A 22,783-nucleotide genomic window follows, 5' to 3' on the forward strand; every position below is an offset into this window, starting at 1 on the left:
GTTGCTGCCTGTTTTAGTGAATTTCTGATTTTATGATTGGAGCCATAAGTGTGTTCTAGATTCTTTTGTGCTGCTGTGCCTTGATTGAAGTTGACTACTGCACCTTATACATACATATTGTGAGTACAATTCTGGTTGGAATTTTACTATGGCTGATGGTAATGTGTCCGAGGGTTCCAATGACTACAAGATGGCTGGAAATTCCTTCTCATATGCCAACACTACTGTAATAGACTCTTCCTTCTCTGTTAATGCTCTTACCGATGACCCAGATATGATGTGGATGATAGATTCTGGTGCCTCCAGGCACTGTTGTAATCAACCACATATTTTTTCATCATTAGTCAGATTCTCTACACCACAATATGTCAGACTAGCTAATGGCAAGCTATCTCCTGTGTTGGGCAGCAGTGATATTTCTCCCAGATTTAGGCACTATTACCCACGTGCTATATGCTCTGCAGTTTCCTGTTAATTTGTTATCTGTTAAGCAGCTGGCTATTGACTTAAAGTGTAGAGTCATTTTTTACCTTGGTTCATGTTCTTTTCAAGACTTAATAACTGGAAAGATGATTGGTGGCGGCCATGAACGTGAGGGTCTATATTTCCTGTCTGTCCCAGTAAATGTTGCTGCATCTTCATTCTCCTCGAAGCCTTCTCCTTTTCAGTGGCATCTCAGACTGGGTCATCCTTCAGTGTCCAAACTTCGTCGCATGCTTCCAGGTATTACTGTATAAGAGTCTGTCTTATGTGATGCTTGCCAGTTAGGCAAACATACACGAAGTAGCTTTCCTTCGAGTCAAGAACCATCTAGTCAAAGTCCATTTGATCTCCTTCATGTCGTTGTGTGGGGTCTTAGTCTGGTTCCTTTTCACTCACGTTTTTGGTATTATCTTGTTTTGGTTGATGATTTTACTTGAGTCGGTTGGGTATTCTTGTTACGGGAAAGATCTGAAGTCATATGTATTCTTCCTAAATTTGTCAAGGAAATAAAAACTCAGTTTGGTTTCATTGTCAAAAATATTTGCACTGATAATGCTCTTGAATTCAAATCTTCCATTCTACTTCAGTTTTATGTCAATCATGGAATTCGGCCTCAATATACTTCTCCACACACATCCCAACAAAATGGTGTTGCGGAACGCAAACATCGGCAACTCATAAATGTGGCCCGCACCCTCATGCTGCATTCTCACATGCCTGCCTACTTTTGAGGGGGATGATATTCTTATTGCATGTTATCTCATTAACAGATTACCCTCGTCAGCCATCCAAGAACGTATTCTCATTCAACTTTTATATCCAAATCAACCACTATTTCATATACCTCCCAAAGTATTTGGATGCACTTGCTTTGCACATATCCTAGGCTCAGACAAAAACAAACTTGCTGCCCAAACCATCACATGTGTATTTATTGGATACTCTGCCAATAAAAAAGGATATAAGTGCTTTGATCCCCATACCAAGAAAGAGATTATCAGTGCGGATGTTACATTCTTTGAGTCTCGTCCTTATTTTTCCCCTTCGAGTCCTCCTCCATCTGAGATGCCTATACCTGTTCCTCTTCCTATTCCACCAGTGTCCCTTGAGTCATTTCCGCCATCTCAACCTATGTCACATGAACGTTTCCTTTATCCTCCATTGGTTTACACTCGTCGTCTTGGTCTCTCTCCCAACCGCCCATCAGTGTCTTCTCAAGAGGTAAGCTCCACTGATCAGACTGATTCAGGTTTAAATGATGAACACTATGCAGATGATCTCTCTATTACTATTCGTAAGGGAAAGCAACAGTGCACACTACACCCGATTTCTAATTTTGTCTCTACTGACCATTTGAGTACAAGTTTGGTGCAGTTTGATCGAGCTCTATCTAGTCACATGATCCCTTCTTCTCACCATCAAGCCCTATTAGATTCACGGTGGCGGCATGCCATGCAGGAGGAAATGGATGCTCTTATCTCTCGAGAGACTTGAGAATTGGTGGATCCACTGAGGGACTGTGATGTGGTTGGCTCCAAGTGCGTGTTTACCATCAAATATCATTTTGATGGTTCAGTTGAACGGTTCAAGGCACGTCTTGTTGCTAAAGGATATAACACAGACTTATGGTGTCGACTTCTTTGAGACTTTTTCACCCGTGGCTCGATTGGGCTCTATTCGACTTATTATATCTCTTGTTGTCCAGCGACAGTGGTCTTTATTTCAGCTGGACGTGAAAAATATTTTTTTATATGGAGATCTTTCTGAAACTGTCTATATGCAACAACCACCTGGTTTTGAGCGACAGGGGGGAGTGTTCCAAGGTATGCAAATTAAGAAGACTATTTATGGGCTTAAACAGAGTCCCCGTGCATCGTTTCATAAGTTATCTGAGGTCTTATCTAAATGTGGCTTTCGTCGATCTCAACTTGATCACTCATTGTTTATCAAGCAAGGTACATCTGGTATAGTGATATTGATTCTTTACGTTGATGACATTGTTCTCACCGGAGAAAGTAATCAAGAGATAGCTCAGACAAAGGAGTTTCTTCAGAAACACTTTGTCACAAAAGACCTTAGACAACTCTGTTATTTCCTTAGTATAGAGGTGGCCCGTAGTAGTAAAGGAGTGGTAGTACCTCAGAGAAAATATGCTCTTGATCTTCTGCAGGAAACAGGTTTATTGGGGGTTAAACTGCCACTCTTCCCATGAACCCTCGCATTTTGAATGAATCAGAGCCTTTTAACTCTAAATCTTACAAATCTCTAATAGGAAAACTATTATATTTGACTGTCACTCGCCCTGACATTAGCTTCGCTGTGAATTAAGTCAATTCATGAAGAAACCCAGGAAAGTTCATTGGGACGCTGCTCTAATGGTTGTCGGATACCTGAAATCAGCCCCGGGAAAGGGATTATGGTTCAAAAAGGGAGAAGGTGTTGACATTGAAGCATATAGTGATGTTGATTATGCAGGATCTGTAGATGATAGAAAGTCTACTAAAGGTTTTTGTGTCTTTGTAAGAGGTAATCTTATTTCTTGGAGGAGCAAGAAGCAGAATGTGAGGGCTCGATCTAGTGCTGAGTCGGAATATAGGGCTATGGCTCAAACTGCGGCTAAAATGTCATGGGTCAAATCATTGCTTCTAGAGTTGGGTGTTTCAGTGAATCTCCCAATGAAAATGTATTGTGACAACAAGACAGTTACCTATATTGCTAACAATCCTGTCTTTCATGAGAGGACAAAACATATTGAAGTGGATTGTCACTATGTTTCACGAAGGAATTATTAACACTATTCATGTCTCCTCTAAAGATCAGGCAGCTGATATTTTCACCAAGGCTCTTCCCATAGGCGATTTCCTGAGAGGCTGTAACAAGCTAAGCATGATTGATATCTATGCTCCAGCTTGAGGGGGAGTGTTAAAGAGTGTTTATGCAATATTAGAAAGTTGGAGAGAGTGTTTCTGTAATATTAGAAAGTTGGAGAGTAGGTCTTTAAATATTTTCTTATATTTAGTGGACTGAATCTGTAATTGTTATATCGTCAACCCTAATCTCTTTTAATATGAGATTAGGGTTACGTGAATAGAAAAAAAGTTTCCTCTCTCTCTCTCTCTCTCTCTCTCTCTCTCTCTCTCTCTCTCTCTCGCATTCTCTCTCGTCCCCTTCTTCCTCCAATATTCAATAGGATTTAAACGAGTCATAAGGAAAGATTAACCTGACGTTTACAATAACCGTCTCCATAGCAACTTCTGATTACAACAGCTCTAATTTGTTAGCAACTACAGCAGCAACTTCTCTCTCTCTCTCTCTCTCTCTCTCTCTCTCGCATTCTCTCTCGTCCCCTTCTTCCTCCAATATTCAATAGGATTTAAACGAGTCATAAGGAAAGATTAACCTGACGTTTACAATAACCGTCTCCACAGCAACTTCTGATTACAACAGCTCTAATTTGTTAGCAACTACAGCAGCAACTTCTCTCTCTCTCTCTCTCTCTCTCTCTCTCTCTCTCTTTCTCTCTCTCTCTCTCTCTCTCTCTCTCTCTCTTTCTCTCTCTCTCTCCCTCTCTCTCGCATTCTCTCTCGTCCCCTTCTTCCTCCAATATTCAATAGGATTTAAACGAGTCATAAGGAAAGATTAACCTGACGTTTACAATAACCGTCTCCACAGCAACTTCTGATTACAACAGCTCTAATTTGTTAGCAACTACAGCAGCAACTTCAAATCAGACTTGCGGCTTCAACAACGGCATCAGATTAGGCATGCGCCTTGGCCTGCATCTTCAATAGCAACACAACAACTTCAAGTAGATGATGCTTATCTTCTCCACCTAACATTCTGATGTGTGGACTTCCACACTAAACTGCACCCTTTATCAGCACGACACAACTTAGGGGATCTAATCACCACTGGTCCTCATGAAGCAGCAATTAGATCCCACCCAACCACAACCAACTGCACTACATGTGGAAAAACAGGAAAAGACAGGAAGAAGAGGAGGCAGAAGAAGACAAGGAGGAAGAAGACCTCTCTTGGCAACAACAAGCTAGCATCCCAGGATTAGGGGCGCTCTAATACCATGTTGCGACAAGAGGAATGAGAGAGAAAAAGTCATGACTGCATTAACCCTAATCTCACGTTAAAAGAGATTAGGGCAGAACTACAGAATTACAAAAGTAGTCCAAGATTAAAACAGAATATTAAAGAGAGCCTGAACTACAATTAATAAAAGAACAAGGGCAACACTAACTTAAAGAAATTACGAATAACTACCTATTTTCCAATATTATAAAACAAATGTATGTGTTACCTTTGTTTCAACCTCATATTATATCGAACAAAAACAAAGTCAGTTCGAACTTGTTCCTCTGCTTGTTGTGGATATGTTGGAAAATGCTCTAATTCCTTTTGCATCCACTAACACTTCATATCTGGCTAAGGACTTTAATTGCAAACATTTAAGACTTAGACAATCATTCTTAAACTTATTCTACCATAAATCTAAACAAAAAATGTTGAAATTAGAAAGTTTATGTTCAAGTTTGGCAGTTTTTTAGTTTTTAGAGAATTAGAGTCGTCTTTAGGCATTTCTTATATCTGTGTGGTCCGCTTATGTAAGGAGACTTGTCGACTCCTAATCTCTCTTGAATTAGAGATTAGGGTTAGCTAATGAATAACTTTCTGACTCTCTCTCCAACCGTGAGTTTCAACATGGTACAATGCCACCAGTGGTGACAGCACTAGACTTCCACTGGTGGTGACAATTTTCCGCCAAACTCTTATGGCGGTGGGGAGATTCCGGGGACTGCATCTTTCCATCGGTATTCCCTAATTGGTTTTTATCAGATTCTGATCTAATTAGATCGTCTAACTTTCGTGGAATGTCAGATCTGAGGTTCTCCCTTCTCCACCGCAAGGATTAGATTTATTTCAGATTCTGGAGACATAACGTCCAGCTGATCAAGATCTAATCAGCTGATCACCCTTGTGTGTGGAGTCCAGTCACGTTTTTTTTTTTTAATGATGAACACGTTATTAGTCATCTTGCTATTACCTTGTCCCAACTAGCTGATGAGGTTCCTGCTTCAATTCTTGTTGTGGGGGGTGGTAGTGGTCAAGGCAGCACTTACAGCGCCAGAGAAAGAGGTACATGTTGTGGAATTGGTGGTCGTGGGACGTTCCAATGCACCTATTGTGGGAAGATGGAACACTTATAAGATCATTGCTGGGACAAACATGGTCATCCATCCTCTGTAGCATAGGGAAAGGATACTATGAGTTTGTGACTAAACAAGGAAAGAGCCTTGCCCAACCTCCTATGGGTTTTGCCTAGGTAGCCACTCCTACTGTGGACGGCTCTTCTTGCTCAGTATCAGAGATAGTTACGATTAGTATTGACAGATCTGAGTATTAATAGTTTATGGAAAAGAAATCCTCAGAGGCTTCAGCTTCCACAGCTTTGATGGATCGAGCTCTCTCTGTGGGTACATCCACGCCTGATTCAGGTATTTCTTGGATTATTGACTCAGGTGCATCGAGATATTTCTGTAGTAGTCCTGGTTCTTTCACCTCCTTGCCTAGATTCTCCCAGCCACGTCATGTCAAAATTACAGATGGTAGAATGTCTCTTGTTTTGGGTTATGAAAATGTGAAGCTTTATCAGTCCATGACCATTCCACTTGTCTTATATGCTCGAGTTTTCATCTCATTTGCTATATGTTAAACAGTTGACTACTTATCTACATTATGAGCTATTTTTTACCTTGGTTCATGCTCATTTCATGATTTACAATCTGGGAAGACGATTGGTGGCGGCTATGAGAAAGAGGGTGTCTACATCCTGTCGGTTCCTATGGGGTTTGAGGCTACCTACATCAGAGTCTACATCCTTCTAGTGGCATCTCAGGCTCGGTCATACTTGAGGGTCCAAGCTCTGTTACATCCTACCTCATCTTTCATTCCCAGAATCATTTTAGTGTGAGGCCTGTTAATTTGGCAAGCATACTCATAGTAGCTTTCCTTCGAGTCTTAGTCCATTGAGTCAAAGGTTGTTTGAACTTCTTCGTATTGATGTGTGGGGGCCTAGCAGGGTTGCTAGCCGATCTAAATTTAGGTATTTTTTTGTCATTATCGATTATTACTATTGAGTTAGTTGGGTATTTCTTTTGAAAGAAAGGTCTGAAGTCGTTTGTACTCTCAAAAGCCTGATTATTGAAATAAAAACTCAATTTGGTTTTATGGTCAAGTGTATCCACAGTGATAATGCTTTTGAGTTCAAATCATCGATCTTAATGACTTTTTATTCTGAAAATGGCATATCTTCCCAATTTACATGCCCCCATACCTCACAACAGAATGGAGTTGTCAAAAGAAAACATCGGCAACTTCTGATTGTTGCTTGTACCCTAATGCTACACAATCAAGTACATGCATCCTTATGGGGCGATATAATACTCATGGCTTGTTACTTGACCAATCGTTTACCGTCATCCTCCATTGACAACAAAGTCCCTATTAAACTTGTTTACCATAATCGACCATTATTTCCCGATGCACTCAAAGTATTTGGTTGTACTTGTTTTGTACATCCTTGGGCCTAAACGTAATAAACTTGCTGCTCAAGTCATTAAGTGTGTGTTTATTGGCTATCCTCGAAACCAAAAAGGTTATAAATGCTTTGTTTTGTTAACTCACAAAGAGTATATCAGTGTGGATGTCACTTTCTTTGAGTCTCAGCCCTACTTTAGTGTTTCTTTGTGTCCTCTGAGATGCCTTTTCCTATTCTTCCAATCCCATTACAGTCTTTCTCTTCCTCTACTCTAACTATGAATCGGTTCCAAGACCCCCCATTGGTCTACACACGCCGACAGGATCCCTCTCATGATCGACCATCAAAGTCTTCTCATGGTGTGAGCTCTGTTAAAGTTAGTATACCTGACACTGATCCATCTCAGGACCTGCCTATAGCCCTGCGCAAAGATGAGACAGTGTACCATGCATCTATCTCATTGTTTGTTTCTACTGACCATTTTGGTGACAGCTTATAGCAGTTCCTTCATGCTATGTCAATTCATATTGTACAGACTAGTCATCAACATGCATTACTAGACTGTAAATGGCGACAAGCTATGCAGGATGGGATGGACACCCTCTTACAACATGGTACCTAGGGGTTGGTTGATCCTCTTTCGGATTGTGATATTGTTGGCTCCAATCTTTACAGTCAAGTACCATTCAAATGGATCCGTAGAAAAATATAAGGCTCGATTAGTGGTACCATTCTTTGAGGTTGATTTCTTTGAGCCCTTCTGCCAAGTTGGGTACTATTCGGCTCATTATCTTTGTTGTGGTACACTCTGATTGGCCTATGTATCAGTTGGATGTGAATGTCTTTTTCTGTGTGGTGATCTTGAGAAGACTGTATATATGCAGCAACCCCCAAGGTTCGAGTGACAAAGGGAGTGTAGGAAAGTGTGTCGTCTGAAGAAGGCAATTTATGGACTCAAACAAAGTCCCAGGATTTGAAAGATCTCCTTTGGACCATTCTTTATTCATCAAGAAGACCTCCAAAGGTATAACTATTTTGGTAGTATACATTGGTGACATTATCCTAACAGGTGATTGTGATCAAGAGATTTCGGCTACAAAAGACTTTCCTTCAAAAGCACTTTGTCACGAAAGATCTTGGTCACTTGCGGTATTTTCTTGGGATTGAGGTTGCTCATAACAAGGAAGGTGTAGTTTTGTCTCAGAGGAAATATGTACTTGACCTACTGTAGGATATAGAAATGTAAGGAGCCAAGCCTACTAATCTTCCTATGAACCCACGTCTTCATCTTCACGATAATCAATTGGAGTTAGTGGATTCACGTCTTCATCTTCACGATAATCAATTGGAGTTAGTGGATTCACGATCCTACAAGTCTCTCATGGGAAAACTTCTTTATGTTGCTTTGACTAGACCATACATTAACTTCGTTGTTGGGAAGCTAAGTCGGTTTAAACGGCACGGTTTTTCTCAGGTATAATACAGCGAGCTTGAAAAAACGGGAAAAATATGGTAAATTTTTAAAAAATTTAAAAAACTAAAAATAAGGGGAATAAAATAAGTGAGAAATTAATAACACAAACATCACAGATAAGTAGATTTCCAATAAATAAAAAATGAAAAATGAAAAAAAAAACTGTTTGGCATTAAAAAAACTAAAAAAATGAAAAAAAAAAGTGAAAAAAAGGGAAAAAATGTGTCTTTTTTTACGTTTTTTTCAAAAAAAAAATATGTTTTTTTAGTTTTAAACGGCCATTTAATTTTATTGTGTTTTTTTTCACGGTTTTTGTCTTTTTAAAAAAAAAAACGCATTTTCTGTGACTATGCAATTAAATCCATCGAATAAGATCTACTTATAACACTGGAGCTCTTACAATTTATTCATAGAAGGGGTAAAGAAGCTGAAAAGATGGCTCAGAACAAGTACCAACCTATGCCACATGCGTATGGGTACAGGTACAGGTGCAGAGGAATTTTCAAAAACTTGGGCACGACCATACACATATATTTATATGTATAATAATAAGATTTTAGCGAAACAAACACATAAATTTGTTGCTTATATTCATATAAAATATATTACTGAACAAAACATGCTAAAATATACACAAAAGATAAAAAAAAAATACTAAAATATACCCACAAAAACAAAAATGAAGGCTGCCATGTCCAGGCCCATGACCGTGTCGACATGAGTTTGTGGCTTTTGAGGTGCACCCATGCTTCATAGGTACCAACCCATGTCAATCTCAAAACAAAAAACAAAGAACAAAAAGTAAAATCCCTCAAACGGCTACATATATACTAAAAAATAAAATTGGAAACAGTCATGTGACTTGCTTAAGCATCTTTTTTTTTCTTCTTTCATTTTCAAAAAAAGAAAAGTTAACTATCAGAACTCATGAATAGCCAGGTAAGGTAATAATTGGAAAAATCATATAGATGTTTTCAAGACCTGAATGAACAGCGATTGACTGTAAGTACTTCAATTGATCGACAACCATCTGCAAGGCACCTAATAGCAGCATCAGTCAAGATATGCAGGTTGTTGAGACTAAGAGTAGACAAGCCCGAACATTGTGCTGCAACAGCTTTAATGGAACTATCAGTCAGATTCCTGCACCAAGAGAAGCTCAATTGTTAATTGCCACATTATGCATGATGGATCCTCAAATGTAAAAACTTTCTTTCATATGTTACATAATAGGAACAACTATTTTGCAATAAAAGTTTCCAACCCATTCTCTAAATACAACCACTAAAGAATATATACTGAATGCACCAGGCCTGATACTAACCCACAATCAGCAAGTACAAGCCCTTTCATTTTTGGACCATGTACAGAGACCAATGAAGATATAAATGCATCAGAAACAGATTGGATTCCAGCCACTGATAATACTTCCAGATTTCTCAGTTTTAGCAATGAATGAAGCATAGCCATTGCATCCAACTGCTGACAGCCATCAATATACAACTCTTTCAGTGACGTTGTCAATTTATCTGCTAGCTCATAAATCCCAGCTTCAGTGAGAGAGGAACAGTCTGACAAATTTACAGAACTGAGTGTAGGTGCAGCAGAAACAACTGCCAGCAAACCAACATCCGTAAGTTGGTATGCTCCCTTCAAAGAGAGAGAAGTCAAGCCAGACTTATTTTTAGAAAAGCAGGAGGATGCAGCCTGAAGCATATTGTCTGATACACAACGACCACAGAGGTCGAGATGCAGTACCTGATGGAGCACAGAAGTGCAACACACATAATCAATAAAAGCATTTCAAGAGGCCTATAAAGTATATCTGAAAATTCAATGCAACAAAATCATTACTTGATGAAACCATCAACAAAAAATGCATATGGTCCAATCATTTCCTATCTCTTCCAAAACTCAGTCTGAGACAATGAACATCTAACCGAAATGTGGTTCATTTATTTGAATTTTAGGCCTTAAAAAAAGAACAAGTGCAGCTCACGTACAACAGCTTAATATGCATGCAAAATATGCAGCAAAATTGTAATCTTTCATTAGTAAAAGAAATCTTCATTAAGCATTTTTTTAAAGGTTGAATCCAGCTGTGACAAACTGCTGCACTTGCTTTATCAAGTTGGATATTGTCTGATAAATCATCCCATCTAAACCTATTGAGATCAGAACTGAAGTCGAAGTCCCAGAAAAGATTCCCAAAATCTGATACATATCGTGTAAGGTCTCAGCTTGACTAAAGCTCATCCCTTGGTCTCCGCACTAACAGATGTCCAAGTAAGAAACAATCAGGAAGTTGGTTAACATGGTAGCATAAAGTATTAAGTAGCCTCCTCCACTCTCTAAGACAACAGAAATATGAAACCATGCAGATCTGTGATTAGCATAATAATGCAAAGTTGGTGCAAACTTCAAACCCTTAAACAATGTCCTTTCCTATGTCACACGGGTGCAGATGCGATATGGGTGCGGATACGGCAATTTTCAAAATTTTCGGATACGCAAACACGGCTACATTTCTAAAAAATGATAAGATTAAAAAAAACATCAAATTAATAGTTCACTCTTACAATCTTGTGAGAAAATGTGTTTTATCACAAAAGTACTGAATATTTGAAAGGATTGTTCATGGAAATAATTGGATGCATCACAAAAAATTGATAAAATGAAAAAAAAATCATTAAAGTTTTATTTTTTATTTTTTGCCGTGTCTTAGCCGAATCCCGTGTCGGCGAGTCGACACGGGTACGCAGCCTCTTTAGCCGCGTCCGTGTGGCATAGGCCCTTTCTCTTTAAAGAAAACGAGAGAAATTCACGAGTTAAAACCTCATTTTTCAGACTAGACATGTACGGATGTACCACATCTTGCCAATAAAAAAGAGTCCACAGAACATTTAAAACATAGTCACAAATAATGTCTCGGAGTTTTAAACAGGTTTTTCTCGGGTATAATACGGCGAGCTTGAAAAAAAGGGGAAAAAATATGAAAAAAAATATGGTAAACTTTTTTAAAAATTTTAAAAAAATTTAAAAACTAAAAATGAGAGGAAAATAAAATAAGTGAGAAACTAATAACACAAACATCAAAAGATAAGTAGATTTGCAACAAATAAATAATAGAAAATGAAAAAAAAAACTGTTTGGCATTTAAAAAACTGAAAAAAAATGAAAAAAGTGAAAAAAATGTGTTTTTTCGTGTTTAATGTTTTTTTCAAAAAAAATGCATTTTTTTAGTTTTAAACGGCCATTTAATTTATCACGTTTTTCTTCAAAAAAAAAGGTGTTTTCTGTGACTATGATTTAAATAATCTATTAGTGACGAACTGTCAGATAACTTCCAATATAAGAATAATTAACCAACTGATTTCCTTAAAGTGAACTTATAAAAGAAGAAAGGAGAAAAATATGAATTAAAGCAGAAAAGTTATGGAGAAGAAACCTAATGCAATATTTAGAAATTAAACAACTCTTTCAAAAAGAAACATTAAGTCAAGTGAAGCACATCAGAGGATAAAGGATCAAATTAAAGTAGGACAATGTACTTTCAGAAAGTATCAGGTTCATCTAGATTTACATTGTCTGATTTCAACTATAGAGGCACTCTTTTACCATGTAAACGCCACCAGTTTTCTCCACCTTATCCTACCAATGACAAACCTACTAGCGATATCTAATTCAGAACCACCATCTTCTTATGATGTTATCTCATCTTAGAACATTATCATGAGATAACTTTGTACTTTCTGACTTCTCTTTTACCAACCCATGCATGCATTTTCACCACGTGCAGTTTTTGTGTTTTATTATTTTTCAGAAAATTTTTATTTAATGAGCTCCTCCAATTTCTGGTTCTTTCCACAAATATCTTGCAAGTTGGCGATTGCTTCATTATAAAAAGGCTATACATTAAGAGAGCTCCACTCCGATAAAAAATGTTACTTTGTCTGAGACTGGTGCACAGAAGTACAAGCCTCTCACATTTAGAGTAAACCAATTTGAATTAGGAAGATATATGTCTCTCCAAACATCAGCCTAACAGTTAGTATTACTTCCACATCAAACTTTTAATATCTGCATTCTGCACATGTTCTTCTTCTTTAGCATTTGCCAGATTAATTTCAAATTAACAATGACGACAAACCCAACAATCTTATGCAGATCAAATTCTTAATGAGATGTTAACCATATTAAAATAATCAGGTATGTAACTAAAAACTACAAACTTTTCTAGCCCTTTTTCTTAAAGTTTTGATACATTTTTCTTAAAGTTTTGATCTACTATCTCTTGAAAATTGTTAGGGATTAAACATACTCATCATTAAGCCATCCTACGATGATAAAACATGAAAGCTCCAGAAGAAAAGGCGTAAGAGAAGGAACTAGAAAGACGGATAACAGAAAAGCTAAAAGATAATCAATAAGAACCTCACGGCATAAATAACGTTATGCTTACTTGTCATACCATAAAAAACGTTCAGTTCATGATAGAGATACAACTCTTGCCAGTTAAAGAAGCCAAGAAGAACTTTTCCTTAGCAAACAACTACCAGTCAGCAATACATGTACTAGCCATTCAAGTTTATGAGAAAACATAATCAGTCAAAGAAAATCGTATTCAAGCATCTACCTTTAATTTGTCAAAGGTACGCCTCGCAAACCAAGCTTCTCTAAGACTTTTCTCTGTTACATTCGAGCAATCCAAGATACGAACTTCAACTTGGGAATCCCTGAGAATCAAACACATAGCCCGTGAACTCATCCTTCTTGAACCACAAAGTGCATGTCCTATCTCGATTAAAATTTCATCAGGTATTCCTTCAAAAGATGTCACATCTTCAATGTGGACACAAAGATTTGTCATACACAAGTCTTTAAGAGAAGGACGTGGTCTGGAAAACGGATTGCTGTCACCTTCTCTGGAAGGTGTCCATTCAATAACAAATGGCGTCTCTAGACTACTAGCAAGTTTCTTTTCACGTTCAGCCAGTCTTTCAGCTCGCATATTCATAATCTCCAAGGCTGTCGAAAATGGGCCAGGCCAAGCTTCAGGTGCGGAACCGCCATTATCATTGTTTGTTAGGAGATATGAAGATTGCCCGCCCTTATAGTACGCAAAATCAGGGGCCGCTTTTCTTGCTTTCTCCAGATTCTCTTGTCGGGTCATTCTTGGATGTTGCTTCTTTTTTTTCTTTGGAAACTTCTGCCTGCCCAGAACTCCCAAATTTTCCTCCTCCATCTGTCGATAAGTCTGAAGTTCTCTTTCTGCGACTTCACAGAGCGCGTCAAGATCCGCTGCTCCTAACGTGAACCCCATTACTGTAGCATCGTGTCCATTTGCTTCTGCTTCATCGTCACTTATCTCAATTATCTGCTTGCCTTTCTCAACCGACGTTCTTGATGCAGAACCTTTCGAGACCATAAGGCTACTTCCGGAGCAAGAACCTCCCCTGTGTTTTTCAGTATGTACACCATCAGCAGGAAACTTAACATCGGTTGCCTCCATGCCTATAAGATTGAGATCGGGTACTTTTGGCCTCTCATCATGTCTACCTCCATCATTGTGTTCAGAAGTATGCGGAGAAACAGGAAGACGAGATTGCCCGTCCTCACCATCAGCCCGATTTGCACGGTCAGGATAGTTCATCTCTATAATGAAACGTCCCGTGCCTCCGCCATCCTCCTTGGCGGGGTGATTCAAACCAGTTTCGGAAATAGTATCTCCTTCTCCCAAGGCACTATTTTCTCCCTGGTCAGCGGGGATGTCTTCAAGAGGACATGATGAAATCTTACGCTTAGATGCAACTCTTTGACTAGATCGTAGTGGAGCAGTTCCTCTAGACTCATTATTTCTCTTTCTTCCACCCATACCACCTTTATGGCTGGACCCCGTCTCCCCTTCATTAGCCCCCATACCGCCTCCCGAAACACCTTCTACTGAGGGCGGATTAGTTGCAGGGACCAAAATTGACTCATCGTCAGGAGCAGTTAGTTTACTAACTGTTGTTTCCGAAACCCTAACCGCATCATCGGCAGTACTCGGTGCACAATCTGCTGGTTGCGGGGCAGTAAGCCGTTTTTTTCCAACAACCTTCCGCTTATGGGCTAAACAAGGATCCCCTGCGTCGTTGGCGTCACCTTTTTCTGATAAGTTCCTCCCGTTTACAGGTAAAATAGAGACATGCTTCGAACTATCTGCTCCATTACCGTCCTCATGACCCTTCCACGCAAGTCGAGCGCTTTTTCTCCTCGTATCCGAAAGACAGGTATCGTTTGGAACAAACCTTATGTTGCTTTCATCTTTACCAGAAGCAGACCCTCTCTTGTCCGCAGCCGGAGAAGAAGAAGCAGGGGCGCGAGAAAGAGAACTATCAGGAGACCGCGGCTCACCCGCAGACGACCGCGGGGACGGTAAATAAACCCGATCACATCCACCCTGCCTCTTCTCACGTTCATCATTCTGGGAAGCAAACCGAAGGCTCTTCCTTGTGCAAGCCGGACCCCTGGGGTTGTTGCACGGACTCGACCCCGCAAGCTCCTTCCTCTCGCCGTCGGAGTTAGGTGGAGTTCCATTTTCCGTCGATGCCGGCGAAGCGCTCCGACTCCTCGCCTTGGATGATGATTCGTCCCGGAGCCCTGGCGACGGAAGAGAGAGCGACGGGTCCCTCCGGGTGGCAGACCTCAGTGTCGGCATCCGTTAACTGCAAAAGACCGCGGGAGAAATTTCCCGAATTGCGACGCCCCGGAGAAAGGAATTAGCGGCTGGCTTCCCGCAGACGCTTCGATTTGGGGGGGGGAGAGAGAGGGGCTTTGAAAGAGAAATTCCCGCGTTCCTTCGCTCTGGACCCTTCTTCCCGTGAGCGCCCCGTGTGGGCCACCGACCCAGAAGCCCGGCAGGCCTAAGTCATTATGGTTCGGGTCCTGATACGAGTCAATACTTTGGATCTTGATCCATTATTTACTGCCCAAAACCTGTCTCATCTCAGTCCGGGTGGGCCGTGGCCTCCTAAAATTACAAATTCTTTTTACTCTACCGAGTCTGACATGTTTTTCAATTTTGGATTTAGTTTTTCATCCTTTTTTTGTTACAAAACTTTTTTTTTTGAATTTATTATAAAAAAAACTGCACTCCCTTAAAACCCATAAAATCATGGAATTTTATGATCAAAATGCTCATTTTTTAAAAAAATTCAAACTATTAAACAAACGAGGTATTTTATTCGTAGAACTAAGAGAACCTGAAATTTTGATTTCATTCAGTTTGAAGTGGAATTGCGAATTTTTTGAATCATAATTCTAAGCCATCAAACTTCCTTACTGCACCGTGGTAGGATTATGCTTGACCTAAGACATTTTGTTCAACTTATTTGACGATTCTTTTTCTCCACTCCAACCTGTGGTTGCACCACTTAAATAATCAAGCACAATCCTACCACAATGCATCTAGTCTGCCCTGGACAATAACTTTTCCTAAACAATTTTGCCCCGTAGACGATATGCCAAACCCATCAAAAAATAATGAATGGAGCGTTTGTATAAACTATAAAGTAGCCGTCAAACATGCTTAGGGTTTAATATTTAGGTGAGCTTCACACATGGTTCCACTATTTCTGGAAAAACAAAAAAAAAGGAGAAAAAATTAGACCTAAAGGGGTTTTTTTTTTTTTTAAGCTTGCTTTGTACGCCGTGAATTAGTCCAATCAGGGTCTAAGGAATCAAACATCTCATCATGCCATGTTTGATCATTCAACTAATTAGTCTACGGTGGAGAGATGTCTGCACCGTACAATGTTTCGTTCAAACGTATAGAAAAGATAAATTTGCGTTGTGTATATTACATTTAATAAGTATTATGCGATAGTTCTTCTAAATTTTTGTTGTCCTGTTGTGTTTGTTTCACCACATATCTCAGATCCACAGTGATCAAACACTCCTAGAATCTCAGAACCATGGATTTAAGGTCGGACCTCCCCCTCATCCAACCTTAAATCCATCATGGATTTAAAATCCATGCTATTAAGTTTCACTAAGGATCTCCCAAAGCGTACCTTTTAATACAGCATCGGAAATGCTATCAAATGCAACTTTAAGGGCACGTTTTTTCCCTAGGGGTTTTTAGATCTTCGGATATGTTGTAAGATAACATGGCCTGTTGGATGACCTTTTTCCCGTCCCTGTGGATCTCTCTCTCTTTTTTGCTACACAGGCATGGGCATGGTGGTCGCGAGGAGCAGAGCCAATAATTTATCATAGGGGGTGGGGCAAATTATTGTTTCACAATTTCAATAGAGGCCGAAATACAATTATTTAAAATGTTTATATAGAATAAATAAAATTTTATAAAATTTACGTGTAAATTTTATAAAAAAAAATTGGGGTGGGGCAGGGCCCCTACAGACCCCACGCTGCTCTATCTCTCTTCCCCCTCTGTTTGTTAATCTTGGAAATATTTTGGGTATTGTTATGAAGGTTAAACCATGTCCTAAAGTGTAACTGCCTATCTTATCTACCTGCAGTCAATGGTAGTGAGATTAAGTTGTTTGGGTTTAACTTGCAATTAAAGGAAGATGCCTAAACGAAAGAATCATCTTCCTTAATGATGAATGCCGATTCATTAATTAGTTTCTAGTCCAAACAGTTTACTCAAATTGTCGACACAATTGTCAGTGGATTTTTGTATTTATGCTCTGAAGCACATAATGAAAAGGATAGTTATGAAAAGTGTTTCAATGAATGACTATATGAGAATAGAAAGCTGAGTGACAGTACTACGCATCTGAGATTCTACTTGGGTTTAAGAATGGGGCAAAGGTGAGAAAAATGTTTGCCCAACTCATGGTGCTGGGACTTTTCTTAAAGGCTTGTTCAAATACTGTTTTGTGCAATAGTGGGAAAGGTATCAAAGATTATTGTAAATGAATAAGAAAACCTAATTAGTTTGCATGTAATGCTGTCTTTATAAAGGAAGGTGGACATGTTGATATTTAAAATAAGTTGCCGGTCTGGGTTGAGGTTAGTCAATTGGATTTGATCAAACCAAACTATGTTGTATCTGACTAATGCTTCCTTAATAGCTCCTTTGGAATTTCCTTTTTTTTTAGCTTATAAGTGTTTGCATCTCTTGCTTGTTTGCCATGTTCAAAATATTAGACCACCGATTGCCTCTTCCTTGCAGTTCCTTCCAATTCATCATGCCAAATTGCTCAATTGATTCTTTAAAACCAATTACTCTTCATTGTGTTATATATGGCTTGATAATTGTGATTTGCAATTAAAAAAAGGAAATGAAAATGGAGGTAAAGTTAGCTACATGATTACTTGTTCTAACAAAAAATGGTATTGAAGCATGAATCTAAGCTCCCTCCGCTCGCACACATACACACACAAAAAAGAGAGGAAAAAGTGACGAAATCACTATCTTTGTAGAATGTATAAGTTCTCGTTGATTTAGTTATCACTGTTTAATTACATGCTAGTTCGAGAATAGTCCACTGTATTTTGTTTTTTTTTTTCTACTTTATTTCTTGAACTATGGCCTTATGCCTTTCTCAATCTTGATTGTTTCTTCACTTAACTTGTGTATGCAAGATTGAACAATTAATCAAACTTCTTCGCTTGTAGCAGACATATATTTTTATTTTTAAAGGAGTTAGAATTTTTTTTTTAGTTCTCTAAAAGGGTCTACTTGACAAAAGGGCATTTTCCACAACATTCACAAGAAACATCTTTATTGTGTTGCTTGGAAGAGTGATCAGTTGTTGTCTCAAGAGGTTCTATGGAAATTCCTAATGATTGTACAGTTTTGGGACAGTTTGTTCAAAACTTGATATCATATTTCTAAGACAATAATTGTGTTTATCAAGTGTGAATTTTAGAAAAGAGATTTGCATAACAGAGTATTTAAACAGAAAAGAACATAATTTGACCAGGTAGCCCTTGTTAGGTATGCTATATACGAGTGACAAAGACATGGTTGAACAAAACCTATTGTATATTGGAACTAACGATCACATCTCCATAGGTAATCACTTTTTTGTGTTTATTAAAGCTTCCTAAGTTCAAAGGCTTGTAGAATGAGATTATGTTGAGAATGATTTTTTGAAAGCAACACATCTGATGTCTTTATTACATGAGTGGTTCGCAATCAAGGAAAAATTATGGTTCCTAAGAAAGGGAAGGACAACAAAGAAATGGTCAAAGGGGTTTGGCTTCTTCATTTGCTAATATACCTTCCAGTTCATAAGGTTAAAAAGCATATTCTAACTTACTTTCCATGTAACATAAGTAGACCCATCAAAGCCAAGTATGAGTTAACCTTGAGAATAAATGAAGATCCTAATAGGAAGACATCAGTAAGCTGCCCTCAATACCACAGTCGATGGAGAAATAAGGGGGCATTGGATATATGCATAACCATGGAATTTTAGAATAAAAAAACTCATTTTTCAAGAAACTGGAATTATTAAATGAACAGGGTATTTAGGAAACTGAAACCTAGAATTTTGATTCCATTCCAATTTAAGGAGAATTTTATGATTGTTGAATTTTCATTTTAGAATCAAAGTTCCATACCATCAAACGCCGTTAGCCTTTATAAGGTTAAACCTAAAACATAATGATTTTAGTACAAAGTATGTGATTACAGGGTAGCATCTCATACAAATACAAGTGATGCTAGTAAGCTCATAAAACCTTTTATCTATTTTGGAAGAAACAATATAGTTATTGGAGATGGATTTTATCATCATGCCTCTCAATCAGAAATTTCATTTCCAAGGCAAATTCCTAAATTATATAATGTCCTTCACGTTCATAATATTGAAAGAACATTTTGTTTTCACAACATTGGTGATGATAATCATGATTTCATTGAATTTATTTCCTCTTCTGTTCATGTCAAAGATATTTGTTCATGGTAACCATTCAGTAAGTGATGACAAAAGAAAAATATTTAGAATGGTATATTTGTAGTAGTTATTTTCATTGTGAAGCTTGTTTTCAATAATCCTATTTATAAAATCAGTTTGAGTTCAAGGCTTGATGACGAAAATGTTTCAGTTGTCACTTATGTAGAGGGTATGATTTTCCATTTTATTATGTTAATAAAGAGGTTTAGACATTCCAAAATTATCTAATCTAATATGTGAAGGCTTCCCAAATTTCCTATGGTTCTAGATGTAAAATATTCTCCTACTTTTGTTGACAGTTACTCCAGTTGTGTTTGGATCTTTTTCCTTTGACACAAAAATATGTGACCATTCATATGTTTTATACATTTCATTCTTTTGTCAGAAATAATTTTTTTAGAAACATTCAATATTGCCAATATAATAGAGGAGGTAAATTTTCTTCAAGTGATTCAAAATAATAAAATAGGTATAATGGTTGCTGGTCTATATACATCCAAACATAATACATACAATTGCTAAAATTAAACATCAACATATTGTTTAGAGCACAATGATATGACACATGATATGACACATGATGATAATGTTTCTATTTCTTAAGAACATAGGCATTCTATTTTGCTATATATTAAACATGTTACAAATAACTATTTTAAAGAACATGCCTACTTATCTTTTTAATTGTCAAAAATTATGTGTTTGAGGGTGTCCATTATGTGTACATTAATGAGGCATAAGTTTCACAATAAGATTTTAATGAAGATTTGTGGGATATGCAGTAGTTTATTGAAAAGGCTAAGGGTGTAATGGTTTTATAGGCAAGCACGTAAAAATATCGACGTTGAACTCAACTGCAATTATATATTTTTGCAACACACAAAGCCCTTCAATTCCATTGATGAAGTTCAACCACAGTCTTTCTTTTTTTTTCCAACATTACAATGGTCTACCTCATATTGCATACATGATAAAGAATGCACTATATCAGTTGGCATCTTTTCTTAGGAAGATATGTAACTTATGTTTACATGCAAAATATCTTAAAAGGGAACTATGCATGCAACCTTGATAGAAAATTTGAATGACTCACCTCCATTCCAACTAATTAGAAACAGGACATGTCCTATCAGTACCAGAAATGGATGCTCCTAGCACCTTTACTAGGGTAACCAATTCAAGGTCTATATCAAAGATACTTAATATTCAGATGTTCTAAATGTTATGTCTCAATCCTAATAAACAATGCTTGCGTGGATGCATATGAACATAAAGTTTGAAATGAAGTTGATTTAATAAAGGTAGATGGACCGTGTTGGCCATAACATGCCCAAAATGCCCTTAGCATCATCGAACCATTACATGCAACCAAAGTCTACATAATGCATGTAAATTCAAAAGTCTAGTTTCAAGCATGAAATTGAATTTAAAATGAACGTTGGAACCATAATTGAAAGTTGATTTTAAAAGATTGAGTTTGAGAATGTAATTTGGAACATATGTCTAAAACAAGAAACACTACTAAAAATAAGATTTTGGAAAGTGATTTTATAAGTCAAGATGAACATTGCATTTGAGTAAAAAACTTGAAATTTTGGAAACTAAGTTGAAATCTCATTTGTAACATGTTGGAAATCATGATGCATCTTTGGAAATTGTACTTGAGAATCTGTCAAGACGTTCGACCTTCTTTGAGTTGGAATATCTAGAAAACTACATGGGTGGTATTGAACCAACATTGGTTGTTAACATGGTGGTGCATGTGTGTGATGAGTATCACTAACATGTGAAGAAATTGAAAAAACGTGTGTATGCATGCATGACAAATAATTATGCACAAATGAACAAGAAAGCAAACTACACACAATGCAAACTAATTTAAAACAAGACATAAAACTAGAAAATAGAATATGTACTTAATACAAGATTGCTCGATGACATGCGAAAGTTGTCGATAAGTTTCCATTCATTATGCAATTGTTTTACTTGATAAACCCCAAAGTATCTACATGAATGCATGATGTTATGTAACATGATATAACATGACATGTTATCAACATGATTTGGGAGTGGAACTTGAAGAACAACATCAAAACACTTGTACTAAAATATCAAGATGGATGACAACAAACCAAAATCACATCTAGAATCCACTAACAAAATTAATGAATAAGGTTTAGTTTAAACTTGCTATGAAATTGGTTAAAAATGGAAAATGACATAACATGTTTTTGAAAACTACCAAGATGATACACAAAATGGTTGAAGACCAAGTAAAACTTAGTGTGAATGTCTTTGCACATTGGATATGTCTATCCCAAAGGTTAACATGTAAAAATCCAATTTAAAAGCAAATTAGAAAGGAAATAAGATGGGGACAACTTGTTTCATACGAAAACATAACATAACAAAACCTAGATGACTTAGGATTTAGATGAGCTGAACCTAACAAACCACAAAATTTGATAATCACATCCTAAGTGAATGAAAAGAGAATGCCAATATGTCAAATGATGCACATCTAAAACAAGAATGAGATGTTATTTGAAATACTAAAGTCTTAATTTTCTACAAAATAGAAAAATAAAACTTGGCTCGGGCAGCCACATTGAACCCTTCGAAAACTTATCAAATGGAGTCAGTTTCTATACATTAGATAAACAAATCGTAGGCATTAGATTTGAAAAATTACTTTGGGATCAAGCGTAATATGAATACTAAATCACGACAAAAATCAAACTTTTTTGCAAAAAACTTTGTAGCTGTCATATCAACAACACTTTTGGAATGTGAAGCCTCATCAAATGACCTTACTTTAACTTGAAATGTCTAGACTCTTTGTATATCAAAGAATCAACCCCAATTTATTGTTTTGAAAAACACAGTGGTTTGAGATCTACAACACTACCAGCCTAATGCAAAAATGGATATTGCAGCAAACAACCTATTAACATGATTAAACTACTAACTTTGGGATGGCCTCTAAGTAATTAAATGAACTTGGATAGGCCTAAAATCCTGTGGGTACTTAACACACTAAATAAGAAATCCTAAGTGAATGAACATAAAACCTATGGCCATAGCAAGAGGTATGGCATGACAAAGTCATGACAAACTTGGTTTTAATAGAAAAGCAGCAAAAAACTTAGCAGAGAATTGACTTTAGTAAATCGACTCAACGAGAAACCAAGACACCTTGAATCAAGCTGAAAATTGGTGTGAGATAATGCAGTAACGGCTTTGACGGAACAAAAATTCAACTTATAGAACTCAAAATATTGAGTTTACAATTGTATGATCAAATTTTTGCAACCTGTAAATTGCAGAAAATAGGTTTTGAAAAATCATTTAAATGGGTTTACC

At 37.4% G+C, this 22,783-nt stretch overlaps 1 protein-coding gene across 2 annotated transcripts in view; it reads right to left on the reverse strand.

Moving 5' to 3' along the window:
* The window catches only part of LOC116263153 (uncharacterized), a 35,436-nt gene extending 20,101 nt beyond the window's left edge, over positions 1-15,335 (reverse strand). For both annotated transcript variants that reach the window (XR_004174576.2, XM_031642769.2), the window contains exons 1-3: positions 13,144-15,335; positions 9,832-10,265; positions 9,489-9,650 (exon numbers count right to left, since the gene is read on the reverse strand). Coding sequence is in view for 1 of the 2 variants with exons in the window: in XM_031642769.2 (XP_031498629.1) it covers positions 9,489-9,650; positions 9,832-10,265; positions 13,144-15,207 (2,660 nt within the window). In the remaining variant the exon portion in view is untranslated. The remainder of the gene's footprint in view (positions 1-9,488; positions 9,651-9,831; positions 10,266-13,143) is intronic.
* Positions 15,336-22,783: the final 7,448 nt, after the last annotated feature.

The sequence above is a fragment of the Nymphaea colorata genome, chromosome 10, assembly GCF_008831285.2.
Source record: "Nymphaea colorata isolate Beijing-Zhang1983 chromosome 10, ASM883128v2, whole genome shotgun sequence".
Classification (NCBI taxonomy): domain Eukaryota; kingdom Viridiplantae; phylum Streptophyta; class Magnoliopsida; order Nymphaeales; family Nymphaeaceae; genus Nymphaea; species Nymphaea colorata.